The sequence below is a fragment of the Chelon labrosus genome (assembly GCF_963514085.1).
Source record: "Chelon labrosus genome assembly, chromosome: 19".
Taxonomy (NCBI): Eukaryota; Metazoa; Chordata; class Actinopteri; order Mugiliformes; family Mugilidae; genus Chelon; species Chelon labrosus.
In genome coordinates, this window is record NC_140352.1 from 17266200 (window position 1) to 17282540 (window position 16341).

Here is a 16341-nt window from a genome sequence, read left to right on the forward strand (position 1 = left end):
GATGAAGTTATTATTAAAGTTAAGGATGCAACCTCTGCAGCGTAGATACAGGCCTGACGCAGTGTCAACTGGCCTGCAAAACCAAGGAACAAGTGGAGAGTGAAATGATTCATCTTGATGCACAACAATGCAAAATAACACCAGTGAATGTAACTAAAAATAATTGCTAAACATTCATTGCAAAGGCTAAAGTTACTGTAATTACTGGCACAAGCAATTCAGATGGATGCAGCTTAGTGGAGCTCCCTCCAGTCTCTGAGGACCATCTGCTGCTGTTGCCCTTCTTGTGAGCGTAAGTACGCAGCACATGCTAATCTTCATTTCCATTAGGAAGCTCCTTAGCGAAGGCCTGCTGTGTATAGGGTGCCGCAGACGTCAGCCTCTTCCTTATCATTATAGCAAACATGAGTCCTGATGCCAAGTGGGCATTGTGCGTTGCGGAGATAGTAGCGGTGCTTATACAGCGACCTTGTTTAAACCAGGGTCGCCGTCTCCTTGATGCTCCCCGCACAAAGGTAGGAGCTCGGTAATGACGTGCGGCCCTGTAAAACGAGCCAAGACGGAGCTCCATATCTTAAAGGAGAGGCAGGACAATGGGAGAAAGAAAGAAAGAAAGAAAGAGTGGACGGGGTGAGGACAGGAGACATGGCAGATTTATTCATACACTGACTCTTAAACCGGGATCGTTGCACGGACTGGCTGTGAGAGTAAAAAGATTATTTTTGCTTTACACATCTGCTTCACTTCCTGTCAGTTATTCCAATACAAAGTAAATTACGGCTTCAAACTTTTCTATTCCATCAAAACAATAGAAATCGCGTCTGCACTTGGGGCGTAATTTGCTTGTATGCAGCCGGGTTGTGTGCAATCCTGTGCGTGTCGTTTAACATTGCCGAAAGCAGCCATGCACATCCTAAACGGACGTGTTACCGACTTTCTCACCAGTTTTTGTCACCCTCGCCATTCTTCCTCCTTTCTCTCTGCCGACAGAACGTGGCTGAGAACCAGCAAACTATTTTTTTCCAAACTGGCTGGGTGAGTTTGAATAAAAGCTCCCAGACTACTTAGTGAAGCAGTGAAGGTTAAATAATCATTCAGCAAACAGACGCTTCAAAAATTCACACCATCTATCCATTATCCATTTAGGCACACAGCTCATAAGCAGAATAAAATGCAAGTGCTGATGCATTCATCTTATAAGCACAGACGCGCTTTAGCACACACACCTAGACTCCTTTTCAATTGCATCGTGCGCACATGCTGTTGGTCCGCACACACGTACGGTTATATCCACACACAAGGCCTACCATTGCTGCAGAATTGTGTAATGGGCTTTTGCCTTCATCCATGAATGCGAGCAGCACAGTTAACAACAACAACACTGACACAGAGGCGTTGGTATTGTAAGTACTGCACACATCGTACTTTATTATTCACTTTCTCTTCACTGTGACACTGATAGATAAGGCCTGGCTGCTGACTAAGGCATGGATAAGGAAGTACACAAGAACAGACAAGGCACACTGCAAGAGGAGGGCTTTGGCTGCATCTCTATAAGCCAGCGCCACGGTACAGTGAGAGTCGATTCGTCCCACGTGTGAAGATTACGGAGGAAGGAGATAAAGCCATTTGAGAGAATACTGATGTCTGTAATTATTTCATGTGAACTTTAACCTCCCAGCACCGAGGAGTGCTGCTGCATGGCCGACAAGCATTTATTTTCCTGCTGTCATCAATAAATGTTGCCTGTTTGGTGCATTTCTAAAGAGCACCGGAGATATTTTTGAAAAATACCTCCAATAAAAGAAATCCCTGCAGGGCAAGAAGGGTCACGTTTCAGGTGTAAAGTTCGAGTTGAGTTTTCCTGTAAGTAAAAGTTCAGTGTTACTCACCAAAACAAAAGGTATTTAGTGAATTTTCCCCAGTAAAGCAACTGAGTATTGATCGAACAACCGAATAAATTCCACACGGGACGTTTCCTCCAGCTTTCCTAAAGGGAAATTCCACCTTTCTGACACATTGAATTTACCTTGGGAAGCACTACTGCAGATGTGGAAAAAAAACGAAAACCGAACCTGATAAAGTGATTAAAGTGAAGTCACTTGAGTCGGTGTTGGTTGGCGCCAATGTGGAAGTGCCATAAGTGTATTTCCATGAATGACCACTTGAAGCTGGTTCCAAAAATAAGTCATTCTCTATAAATCTGCATATTCAAATGGCAAACTTTACAGGAGAAATAAACATGTTTACAGTCTGGTATAAGAAACAAATCCTTTCAATCTCTATAGATAACGTCCTCATTAATGACGACTATGTGGGGCAGGATTTACTCATAAAGTTGTGCATAAATAAGGATCTAGCTGGTGGTGAAGTGACAGGTGGGCGTATTCATATGTTGCTAGCCTCCTGTCTTGCCATCATTCACTACTTATCCTCCACCTCTTTGCCCATTTTTGAATAAGCAGGGATGGCAAGATGTCAGCTGTCTGAGCTACCATATTGTGCTTCAAAACCACTCTTCAGGAAAACTATGGGTGACATCTGTTCATCTCTTCAAGTGGCTACATTAGCCCCTAATAGCATAGCTCACAATAAATCTCTGCCTGTCAGGAACTGACTTGCACTGGGGGTAATGTAGGCACCAGGCAGAACTAACAATATTACAGGAGTGCAGGAATGCTAAATCAGTGGACAGCTCTTTTGTGGATAGATTTCTCTGAGTGCTCCTGTACACAGTTATTGGTATTGTTCTGTACACTGAATGTATATTTGTGCTGAGAAGACAGACCCACCTGTGACACCCATAGACTGTAGGAAATGTCAACACCACGACAGCTCCTCAAAAGTGAGGCCAAAGCATGTGGAGCTCCCCCTGGCGGCTGGCAGCAGTATAGGTCATAAGCTCCACCTCCTCCGTGTTAGTGGATGAGACCTGGGTCAAACTAAAACACTAAAATACATGATGATATGATGATTGACAGTTGCCACGACAACCACTCTGTGAAGAAGTCCTGTAGAAGCGTGAGAGTAGGAAAAAACACAAAAACCAGTGAGTCAAGCAGAACTATGTGACGCATCATCCATTTCTTCTTTTTTTTTTTTACAGTCTATGTTGGCACCTAAGACAAACTGATCCCATTCTTCACTGTTCTCAATGAAAAGGCTACTTTATTGTAATAATGTAGAGACTATGTGACACTGTTGTTTGCCAGCGGTACAGAGTACACAGTCGTATGATCCTGTTGGCTGATTTTTCTAATGCATATAAGGCAGCGCTAAACCTAAAATACCATCAATTCCAGTTTCCAGCAGAGAATAGTCTTGATAGAAATTCATGTTTAAGTTACAACACATGTTATAGACAGAATGCAATAGCAGCGCCACATGTAAAACCGAGAGAAAACATGTATCAAATGTGTGTTTTTAAAAAAGATTTAAAATATCCTCTCTAGCTTGACGTTTTATCACCTGACCACACATTATCTGAATCATTGTGTAAAAGCTCCCAGAGACTCTGAGGAAAAACCTTTAATTGATGGCATCCTTGTGAGAGTTTCCTGACGACATTGTGCAGTGTTCACCAGTGGCTCAGTACGTGCGAGGGTCATTTCTGTGTGAGAATAACAACTTTTAATTAAAACATACAAGCCTCGTTTGTTCACCTCCCATCAGGGACGGTGAACAGTGTTTACCGCCTCGCGAGCCGACCCTTTGATTCAAGTTTTCCGACGCCTTTCTAACACAATCACTCCTCGTCTGAATGCAGTCTCTCTGCCTATTCTTGGGTAAGGCATACATATGCATGAGCCTCTGTTTTACACACACTTGATGCTCAGCGGCCCTCTCCTTGGACTCTAACAAGCAGCTTTCCTTCAAGTGTTTAGTCATTTTTTAAACATTCATTTGCAGCATAATGCTGCATTAAATCCCGCTAAGAGACATTAACTAAACAATCAATAAACATTGAATTTTGCAGTACAGCCATCCGACCTTTGGCAAAGACCCATATTTAATCGATGCAGTGGGGGGTAAATCGTCCATAAGACAGCTTACCAATAATAGTGATAGAATATTTCCCTTTCTGTCTTCTCAACAATATTTATGACACAAATTTAATTCATAAACATCACAACAATTATTTGAATGTAAGACAACTGGATATGTGGAAAGAATTTCTCAATTAGGGACTGTCCAAAAATTATTAGAAGTACAAAAAAGTGGAGCGTTTTTTTTTTTTTTTCTTTGAGGGAGACTCAAAATGTTAGTTCAAAAAGTTGCAAATGATGGTTTTTGTGTGCTCATAAGAGTCGTAAAGCTGGACCCTTTATACATGCAGAGGACATATGTCTTACATATGTTATATTGTAAGACTTAATTGTTCGGACACACAGCCAAACAATATGTTGATATGTCACACAACATAAATATAAATGGATCCTTACTGATATGTGTTAAATCATCAACTGTGAAATCAAACCGTACTACATTTGCAGATATTACGGATGTGTTTTGTGTTTTTTTTTTTTTTCTAAGTCACCTCCAATAGTTTTTACACAGTCCCTGAGTCGTCAAGGTTTTATCAATTGAGTTTAACCCCAAAGCCTTTGTAAGCATATTGTGTGGAATTTTAAACTGATTTTTAATAATCGCTGTATCCCTGGTGACATTGAGATATGTTACACTTTCTGCAGGTCATTTATAAAAGCCACTGTAAGAACAGAAGTAGGAAAGAGGAATGCCCGTTGTCTGGTGGTCCACGCCCGTGATTGTGAATCATTGTCGTCTAAAATGTAATGGCACCATAATGCTGACACATTAACTGAAAAACATTTGTTCCCAAAGAGTAGACTTTTTTTTTTTTTACCCGATCTTCACCTCTTCACATTCCCTTCCCTCCCGACCCAGAGCAGGAAAGCAGCTACAAAACACTGTAGGCACTGTGACCATGATCCACTTTTACTACAAAATTAAGAAAAAAAACATGTATGTCCCCTTCATCTCAGTGTGTTTGAGATAACGTCCAGACGAGTCCATGTGCAGTTAAAGGAGTCTTTTGGTCTCTCAGTGAGGTAAGAGGTGCTGTATGATTGGGTCCATCGATAAGCAGCGTCGGGGGAGTCATTGATCCTTTGCCCAGCTGGACAACACACAGAAACATTTACATATTCTCCAAGATAGCCCTGCAACGCAAACTCATCGATCTCCGTCCCTCAACTGAGACTTTTTATCTGTAACACTTTTAAGGTCCATTAGACAACCCCAAATGTCCTCACACACTGTGCGAGCCTGAGTGTGTCACAGTCCAGACACACTGGAAAATTGCCAGCCTACACAGACAAAATCAGTTCTAAGGCTGTGGGGTTAAAGGTCACCGCTCTGGGGCTCAGGTCTGGCTTCCTGGTTGCGGTTGCGGCCCAGTCTGGGGAAGCGGGATGAAGTTCTGGATCTGGGCGTCTTGGCTCCGCCGTCGTTGGCCTGTGGCGTGTCTCTGATGAGAGAGAACAGCGGGGAGGAGATGGAGGAGAAAGCCATGTACTTTAAACGAACATCTGGTGAAGTTTATTAGCAGGTTTATTATTCAAACGCACCAGTGATGCTGCATCTGTTGGCCTAAATGCAACATTTCCCTTCCGCCACAGGACATTTTTTTTTCCATGAAAACCCAGACATTAGTTAAAACGGCAAACAGGGATGCTTTCATGAACCAAATAACTTGAAACACTCATTCCACATTAATTGCCCATGAATGTATTAGATGACAGCACGCTTCCTTTTAGTTACTTTGTTAAGCTTCTACCTTACTATGCTGATAACAGGATTGGATTTTAAGTCATTTCATAAACAAGGCATTCTTGATTTCAAGACATTTCTAACCAGTCAAACTAGTAAAACTCTTGAGTTTTTAACTGAGCTGTCACTGGAATATTTCATCAGCTAGCTAGCTCAGTACACCGCTGTTACCTTTTTTAATAAGTTGGTTAAAACACTGTGTCTGGTCATGAATGATGAGGGAAAATGTAAGATAATTAAACCTTTATAGCATCCAGGACTGCACATCTACACAAAGTGAAAATACTACTACAAAGTGGACGTGCTCGTCATCAACAAAGGTTTAGCTGCTAGGTTACGTGTGTAAAGTGCAGCTACACGGTGCCATTAACTTCTTCTCTTTTGTGTTATTGGTTTGGGAAATGCAAACGCGAGACGTGATCCTTTACATGGATTGAATGCATTTCTTTTACTAGAGCAGCAACAGCGTTTCAGCGTGTCAAGAAGTCCACACTGATGACATTACTTTGGCCCTGTCCACTGGAAAGCGTGACCGGAATCAAAGTATTATTCACTCTGATCTCTGTTGTCTAGATTTTCCAGGAAGCGGGAAATAATTCTGGCCACTTGATGACATCATAGTTACCGTGGCGACAGTCTTCAAAACATGTGAACCGCTGATCCCCGAGTCTTATCTGATAATGATGAGGATGAACGAGAGGCACTTGTCAAAGGGAGGAAATGAAAGGCTGGGAGAGTGAATGTCTGGAGTTAAATGCTTTCTTGCTGTCTGAGGGGCTTTGTGTTCCACTGCTCTCCTTCTAGAGATTTCACGCCGAAGACGGTGACCTCTCACCCGCTGCTTATGATGAAGCCACGCCTGGGTAATAGTAGAAGCAAGTTCAAGAGTTTATCTGACAAAGGGAGCTTCAATAAATATTACAAGTAGTGAAGACGCAGAGGGCATTTCTTTCTGGATGTCCAAGTGGCCTATTTAATGATGCACCTTAACTGCCAGAGGTATGACTAAGATTTGATGGGACATCCCGGCCGTCCCATGTTAGGGAGTTTGATTCCCACATGGACAATCCACGCTAAAAATAAACGCACTCATGGCGCTTCGGCAAAAGGTGTCACTGTGAGCCATATGCTTGCATGGCAGTTAAGGCAGCAGCACAGTGTGAGTGCAGAGACGCGTTGTCATGTTTAAAAAGGCAGAAACAGTTACAGCTCAGCTCTGTGACCTTGAGCCGAGGTTCAAGCCGAAGCATAAAAAATGTATGACCGCAAAGCGACAGTGTCATAACCGTCAAAACGAAACAGGCTAAAGCAAGAACAGCCTGAAGTTTGTTAGTATGGTGAACATGACTCCTTTTCCTCTGGCACAAAGTGCACATTTAGCAGTGGCTCAAGCGCCGCTTATTCCCATATCTTCAGCGCAGCAGGAAGGTTCAATCAAATGCAGTCACACTACCTGAATCTGACCAAGGTTGGCAGCACAGAGATGCGAAGAGGAATTACAGTATATCAGCAAAAAAAAAATTCTACTACACTGAGGGCAGCATGCAGAGTTGAAACTGCAAGGCATCTCATTTATTCATATCAAACTGGGTAAAGTAGCTAAACGTGGCAAATTAATTAGGATTATAGATGTTTGCCGTGTTTGTCCCCCATTTGGATATGATATTGATTTTTGCAGGATAATAACTTTCCCAGGCCCAGTTGGAGTATTTATAATCTGAATGCAGAGAAGCTAATTAGAGGAAACAGGTAGACAAACGCAAGCATACATCACAATGACAGCAAAAGGTAGGATTTAGTAAATAGTACAGTCTAAATAATTAACAGTTCTCTGCCAACAAACACACGGAGTATGCTCCAAGTGAAACCAACATCCAGGTAGAAACAAATAAAATGGTTTCAGGAGAACATCATAAAAAGGTTACATTATTGTTCTAAAGCCAAAGTATTCTCGACAGTGACAAAAAGGTCTACACCACGCTTTTTTTCTGATGTGGCAGGTCAATAAGACGACAGCTCAGACTGAGTTTGTGCGATGTTTGTTCTGAGTAATCCATAAAAGTGGTGAGGTCGAGCTGAACACTAAGTGGTGGCAAATCTAGGAAGAGATGTGACAGTGATGAAAACTGAGGCATGTAAGCTCAGAGAGAGACCCATAGAGGTCTGTATACATCCAGCACAAGTAAACATGTCCACTATGTCTGGCCTGGTTTCTCAAATTCAAAATAATGTCATAAATAAAAAAAGTAGACAGCATGAGTCCGGTTATCTTCACTACATCAAGGCTAGACCTGTACGGCCAGCAGCTTTTTGAGAGTGTTCTTGCGTACAGCTTTGAACTGAGGAGCTAACACTAGCATGCATACACTGATCAGCCATAACATTAAAACCACTGACAGGTGAAGTAAATAACATTGAGCATCTTGTGGCAATTCAATGTTCTGCTGGGAAACTTTAGGACCTGGCATTCATGTGGATGTTACTTAGACATGTACCACCCACCGAGACCAGACCAGACACCCTCACCCCATAGCAATGACGCTCCTTGATGGCAGCAGGCATCCCCAGCAGGATGCAGCCTGACACAGGCACACACACAGAAATGGTTTAGGAACAACTAAAAAAAAAAACAGCACAAGGTGTTGACTTGGCCTCCAAATTCATTCGTTCCCAAACTGTGTGATGTGAAGGTGGTCATAATGTTATGCATGATCGGTGTATATTCTCACAATGCTTATCATGCTCAATACAGCATGCTAATTTTGCTAGTGAGCACATAAATAAATAAATAAATAAAAGCGCACATTTAGACAGATAACGATGATTTAGCTGCACTATACACTGCAACAGATACAGTACATACAGTATGATGACCTCAGATAAATTTCAGCTACACAACCTATTTCCCCTGGGAGCGGTTATTTGATCATCTCAAAAATAGATGACATCCACTCTCACGTTAATTTGGTGTCCGGTTAAAGATCAGCGTGATCATAGAAACATCTGGTGTCAGAGCTTTAGTCAAAGTAATGCTAAGTAAAATCACAGCAGTGGGAACCCCTGATTTTTCTGTCAACTCCCATCAGCCTGAGAGTCGAGTTACGGCAAAACCTCACCGTTGGCGGATTAGAGGTGTTACTGTTTCTGAATGACTCAACTTCAAGCTTATATTTAAAGGCTCTGGAATAATAGTATATTAGGGAATGTGTTCAGATTCATTTTAGTGTAGCTACAACCCTGTATTTTCATATGGCATTTAGATCACTGCAGCAATATTAAGGAGTTTTGAGATCCATCTGGCCTGTATGTTCTGAGTGCCTCAGTAGGAGGTCTGGAGTGAGAACTCCAATCTGTATTTCCTTCTCTTCTCCCTTTATCCTTTCCTCTCCTCTCAGTCTCTGCCTCAGACCAGCTTTCTTCACATCCACTCTTCACCGTTCAGTCCCCTTTATCTTTCCTACGTGTCATTTTTGTCTCCACTCGCTTCCATCTGTCATCTTGTGTTTTGAGTCTCTCCGCTCTTGGACAGGCTTTGCTGTTGTGTCACAAATCTGCCAGCAATAACATCTGGTGCAGTCATGGCAGTTGAGAGAATAACCGGCTGCACACAGATAATGGCGAATAAATAATGAAGAAATAGAGACGTTTGAAATAAATTGCTGTCTTGTATAATTCAATTAAAAAAAAAAAAAAAGTGAACAATCTAAAGCTGGGCTCAGACTAAAGAGAGCATCGTGTACTTAAGGAGAAACATGACAAATAGTCTTATCTGTGATCTCAAATTTGCACCAACACGATTAGAAAAAATGAGTGCAACGAACACGTGATTTCATAGGCTAAAGGATCCAAACAAAACAAAGACTAAAACAGAGACTGTGGCGCAACGACTAGCTGCAAATCCGTCGATCCACACTCCAGTCCAGTAGCTGGCTGTGACGTACCAAGATTTGCCTGGATGATGATGATGAAGAAGAAGAACTTGCCATAACTTCATAATACTTTACAATGAAAATAAATAAATAAATAAAGCAGAGGTCTAAACAAATGTGGCAAGATGCAGTCAACAGGGTTGCTGGGGTGTCTACTCTTCAGCGAGAACTAGAGGTGCGATTTTAACCGTCAGTTTTAATATCCGTCACCTAGCTAACATTAGCCTTGAATTCTTGATTTACCACCGTTTGACAACAACTGCTCCATCTCCTTGTGGAATCCATTCTCTTATTGGTTACTGTGAAAATCCTAAGTATGAAACATTTGATTTAAGGTCAGCCATGTCCCTTCTCTCCATTTTGATATCCTTCACAACATTACAAGGTTAATGACCAGTGTATTCAGACATTTCCATCCCTCACTGAAGACGCTAGACGCTAGCAGCTAGATGCTATTCAGACGAGAAAAGACCTAGTAACACGTTGACAACACTGACACTGATGAGAAGCACCGCGCCTTTACACACATGAGCAAGGGACATTATGATATGCTGATCCGAGTTGATCCACTGTCGGCTGCAATTCCTCGGAGTCGCACGGCTAAAAATGACTGTGTCACTGCAATTACAACTCTCTGTCAGCTGAATTTCATCATAGGCAGATATAGTTACACTACAGGTTACCTGATATGATGCTCAGGATGTGAGTGCTGAATAGTGCTGCTGTTGTTCCTATTTGCATCAGCTCAATTGTAACCTTTTCTGAGGTATAATCTTGGTGGTTGATCATGTTTTTTAACACCGCCAAGGAGAACAGAGTTGGTTCAGCATGTTGCCTTGTTGTTTGTTCCACCTTCCTACATTAATGGTTACCCTGTTGTGCTCTTGGAATACTGTACTTAGAAAATGTTACATAAGCAGGCATTCAAAATCACAAACACATGACGTAACGGTGTATGTGGAGCTAATCTTACACTCTCAATAACAAGGAAGAACAGCAGAAGGTGAAGTCATGAAGTCTCAGTCAGAGTATGCTGCTACTGCACAGTAATACTTCATGCCATTTGTACAAGAGAAAGGTTTCTATTTCAGGTCGGAGGTTTGAGAAGGAGATTATTAAACCTCTGAGGATCGACTAAATAATGAACGGCCTGTGTTTTGGGGTTTTGTAACTATGAACTACCCTTTCTCCAATGGACCACTGCCCCAGGAGACTGGCATTTCAATTTGAATGCATTTCTACTTACTTTAGAATATGGATTATACTGATGCTCTTTGCTTGGTTTAGTGCTTCTTGAAATATCCAATTGATTAGTTCCCCTTATTGAACCTGAGCACCCGCTGTAACTAAAAAGAAAGCCTTTAAAGAAACAAAGTGCGTAGAATTTATGGCCCCCCCAGCAGCACTCATTTTCATTCATTTATAATCATGTGTAACCAACCCGTCACTGTTGAGCACAGTTGCCCAGAACAATCTAACCTAATACTGACTTTCGAGAGGGTTTATTTTCACGTTGAAGTAACGACCACAGGTGGTTTTCCTGGACAACCACTTGGTTGCATTTTTGACCTTCACCACTAGATGTCACTAAATCATACACGTTGGTCCTTTAATATCTTAAATATGTATTTAAATTTAAGAACTTTCTTTGTGGGAAACACCCCATGATAATTAAATAATATCAATCACAAAATGAGCATTTAGAACACCATTCTGTAATTAAAGCCAATGTGTAGTCTTATGTCACTTAATTATCTGTAGGTTGGTTGCATTAGTCAGTCTCTAACATCAGATATATTTTATAACAGTGAGTTCTGATTTCACACAAAATGCCAAGAGGTTTAAGCATAAAATCATACAGACTGACAGGTACAGTAACTCATACATTGGACAATGTACTGTAGGTACATGGACCTACAGGAAACATCCAGTGGCGAAAGGTAAGGTAAAGTTTACTTGGCATCATTTGAGTAAATTTCAGTCCATTCTATTTATATGTGCTTTAATTACTTATTCATTTTAAGATTCAAATGTTAAAATATAGTCAGTTAAAACATTATGATGCAATATTATAGAATAAGCTGTCCAGCAGTATATACTGTAAAATTAGCCCCGTCTTTACCAGCAGCAACATTAGTCATGGTTATACATCAAAGCATGAGATAATACATAATGTGTGTGTGCGTGTGTGTGTGTTTGGTTACAGTCCAGCTACTTCAGCACTGCTACTTTTAAAGTTAAAAGTACTCTTCCTGCCAGTGCTGACAGCAGATCATGCTGCACTTTGACGAAGCTTATGAGTTAATTTATCTTCTCCCGTGGGCTCACACAAAGAAACACTTATGCGAGCTGTTGAGGCGGCATCCAGACCTCATAAGCCAACGATATTGAGGAACAGGTAGACCTTGAAAATAGGGGATAAAGTGGTCTGATGTATCTTCATCACATGCTGAAGACGTTACCATGGTTACCACAGTTAGCAAATGATGGATAATTATGTAGATGACTTCGGAGATCACTTCCTTGAAAGCTCACACTATCGGTAGACACATTTAGTTGAATTTACTATCACAGTTCTGCTTTTTTCCTGCTTTGCTATCATGCGGCAAATGAACCACTTCCCAGTTTGTGACCCTCCTTTTTGAGCAACACACACACCTTGCACCTGTTGTCATCAGGATTACGCATTTTTCTTAAAAATAGAAGTTATTTGGACGACGCTACGATGACAAATTGAAAAACCTACATTTATGCTGCTGCCTTTTGCCAAACGACTCCAGTGTGACATGTCACGTATGCCGACTGATCGCAGTCAGTGGAAACTGATGTGAATGTTGGCAATAACATCTCAATTTCAGACTGAGCCTGGTCAGTAGGTGGGTCTCATCATACATTTTCACACTTGCTAGTCTAAGCGTGTGTGTGTGTGTGTGTGTGTGTGAGAGAACATATACGGTGTATGTGTAAATATGAGTGGATAAAGGAAGGGAAGCGCTGAAGTTTGTTTACAAGGGATTTGGCAGTTTCAGTGACATTAATCCTCTTTGTTTGTATTCCATAACAACTACTACCACAACAGTTGCGGCAGCTAATTCAGTCAAATGTTTAATAGGCACAGATAAACTGCGTAAGTAAGGGGATTTCACTATATTTGAGTTTGCTGTTGACAAAAACAGCTAAAATCCACCATCCAGGTCTACGAATATGTATAAAATGCTACAAAGACATTAAAGTCTTTTTGTTTTGAATTCTTACCTGTTTCATCACTCAAATTTCTAGAGCATTACAGCCATCCTTCAGGAACTATGCAACACCAGCAAACCTGTGCTGGCATCCTTTTCCTGACTCCCTATCTTATCTTACGCACTCAACTACACATGCTCATATGGAAGCTATTGTTCTGTATCCAACATGCCTGTGTGTGTCCACTTACTGACAGAAAGGCAGCAGAGACAGCAGGGTCTCTTTGGAGGGCCGGGCTGTGAACTCCGGCAGCGTCTGGATCAGTTTGTTCATCACCATGCGAAGGTAGCCCTGCAGCTGCTTCCTTCTCTCCTCCACGAACTTGGCATCCTGCAGACAGAGAGGGCCGAACAGTGTGGAGAAAGACACAGAAGAAAGACTCAGTTATGAATGCATGCTGAGGTTAAAGCTGCAACATGAACTGTTTTGATTAAACAACTAAATAATGAGCAGTTACCATTGTTTTTTATGCCAACTGTACTGTAACTCTGTTGTTCCCATTATGGGTATTTCAACTCATTTTGTTTTTCTGCTGTCCTGCTACTTTCCACTTACTGCTCTCTCACGTGTGGCCATAGCACCAGCTGTTTATATCCACAAATCAAGGATATTTCAGTATCTGTGTGCACTTTGTCAGATATGCTCAAAGATATTTGACAGATACTGACAATACTCTCAGCACTATCTTTAACACAAGAATCCCAGCTTAGCAGATGATGTTGCAGAGTTAAGTGGACACAGTAAGTTGTATAACTAGTTTGTGAAAGACATTGTGGGAAAGCTAATTAACTAACTATTACCCCATAATTTACACTTTTCAGTGTACTCAGCAAAATTCTGTCCCCAGCGACCTTAATGACACATGCTTATCAAATGCTATGTTAGTGAGGTATCTAGCCTGCTGTAGATTGTAAATATGTGCAATATATAATCTACATAAATAAGAATGACGGCCAATATGCCAGTTTTTTCACTCTCTAATTGGATCAGGCTCTGGCATCAAAAATCTAGTTTCTGTGGCGCTACACTAAATGAGAAAAGGAAACGTGGTAAGATCATAGTTTAGTAGCAGGAGCACTGTGGTTGAAAAAAAAAAGGTCATATATGTGTAGTGATGATAACCAAAAGACAATAATAATAAAAAAAAATTATCAAAATGAATCTGCGTATGTATATGTATATACACCAATAAGCCACAACATTAAAACCACTGACAGGAGATAACCACCAATATAAATAACAACAATGAAAAAATAAGAAAGACGGCACAAGGTGTTGACCTGGCCTCCAAATTCACTAGATCCCAAACTGATCAGGTATCTGTGGGATGATCCACAGAGAACCCTCCCCTCAACCCACAGGACCCAAAGGCCCCCACTAACAAGACACCACAGGACACCCTCAGAAGGCCCATGTCCATTCTCTGATGAGTCACAACTGTTTTGGAGGCACAAGGGAGACCTACACAATATTAGGAAGGTGGTCGTAATGTTATGATTGATCTGTGTATGTGTGTGTATACTGACTGTACATACTTTTTTGTCTAAACTGTCCATTGCTCATATACCCAATCTATGAACTAGTAGTACATTTTTATATACTATAATAGTAAAATACAAGTGTCAAGCGCCAAGAAATGTCTGTGACTTTTTATATTTATATTTTAATGTCTTATCTGAATAGTATTTTTCATGTAGTTTAAAAAAAAAAGGGAATTAAATAATCATTTAAAAAATATATTTTAGTCTAAAAAAACACGAGGCCCAAAGAGGCGATCTTCTTTGGCCAATGGGCACAGCGTGCTGTGAACCTTTGACGTTAACGTATGGCAGCTTGTTTTTGATAGTGAGTTTGGAAATTTAGCAAAGTAAAATACACCAAAATGGATCGGTTTTTGCTCCCTAAACGTCTATGTTCAGAGTCACAACCTGAAGGGAAACGAGACTGTGAAGGTGCAGACACACCGCTCGTCGTCACAGGGCCGCAGGAACAAGAAAATCCAGCGGATGAAGTCGAAGGAGAATCGCTGGCGGCGGTTTCCATTGAGGATGCTGACATTATTGTTTGTGCTGGCAGGCTTATGTATGTTGTATCTATAGCCCTTGTGTTGAATACTATTACATATATTCGTGGAACGAGTATAGTTAATGCGGGCATGTACGAGTGTGTGTGTATATACCACGGGTGGTCCGATGCGACCTCCATAATGAAACGAACCAAAATTCAAAGCACCTTCTCTTAAGTGTTGAGCAACCCCATAGCACCTGCAACAGAAAATCTCTGGAGCTGCCACTGGTTATGTTCATTTTCCATTGTAGGCTGTGCCAGTGTAGCTTCTCTAAGTCTCCGACCAAATTAAATCATGTATGTAGCTCATCAAGATGACTGACAAAAAAGGGTGTGAGCCGCCCGGGTCAATGATGCATGCTTCAGAGTTTTTCTACAGTCCAAGCAAATCCTAATTGTTTGCACTTAAATGTAAGATCACCTTGAATTGTCACACAATTGTCATTAATCGGCCCCTAAAATACTCCAAAGTGAAAGGGAAGCGGTATGCACTCAAAGTAAAAGATGATTTTTTTATTTTATTTTTTTTTATTTAATATCTGTGCTTATTTTGTTCTGAACATTCAGACCAGCTTCCACTGAGCGACTCTGGAGGCAGAGGCGCAGAGCCACATGGCCAGTGTTAGCATGGCTAATCAGCATCCAGGAGGGCTCAGAGCAAAGCTTGGGCAATGCTCCGTCTCACTCTCTGGTGTGTGGGACTGGAACAAACAGCCATTGTACGAAGCCAACATTTCCCATGTTTTTTTATTTTCAAACTACTGCTTCTCTTTTGATCTAAAATCCCAAGACCCAAGTGAATTTAATTGTTTTGCCTGAAAATACATATTTGATCCTACGGGACAAGAGGAATTAAGAACCTGTAATATGAAATATGCAACCTTTGTATAAATAACTTGAAACTTGAAAAATACTGCAAATTACAACTATTATTTCAAACCCTATTCATTAAAGTGTAGATAACACAGGAGTTCATAGGCTCAAATTCACTGATGAACAGAGTATTAAATTACAGCTGGATAATACATGGTCAAAATCCAGTCCAATGGGAACATTTGTTTTCAAAAAAATTTAAAGAGAAGTGATATATCAGTGTTATATGTCTGAGAAATGTGCCAACTGGGAAGAAAATGCAGGACGGATTCATAGATATTTACTCCCCCCAGACAATTTTGTAGTGCATAGATATTATTCATGAAATGTATATGGAATGACATTTTTGATTGACCCAACACCAGAAAATTGGAAAAAATGGAAATCGTGCTTGAATCTAAGCTGATTTTCATACTGTATATTCAGTTTGTTTGAAGCT

General features: G+C 41.0%; 1 protein-coding gene across 1 annotated transcript in view; it reads right to left on the reverse strand.

Moving 5' to 3' along the window:
• Window positions 1-1076: 1076 nt before the first annotated feature.
• The window catches only part of snx29 (sorting nexin 29), a 153796-nt gene continuing 138531 nt past the window's right edge, over window positions 1077-16341 (reverse strand). Inside the window, exons 20-21 of the mRNA XM_084567879.1 lie at window positions 13153-13292; window positions 1077-5488 (exon numbers count right to left, since the gene is read on the reverse strand). Coding sequence (XP_084424005.1) covers window positions 5362-5488; window positions 13153-13292 — 267 coding nt within the window. The 3' untranslated portion in view covers window positions 1077-5361. The remainder of the gene's footprint in view (window positions 5489-13152; window positions 13293-16341) is intronic.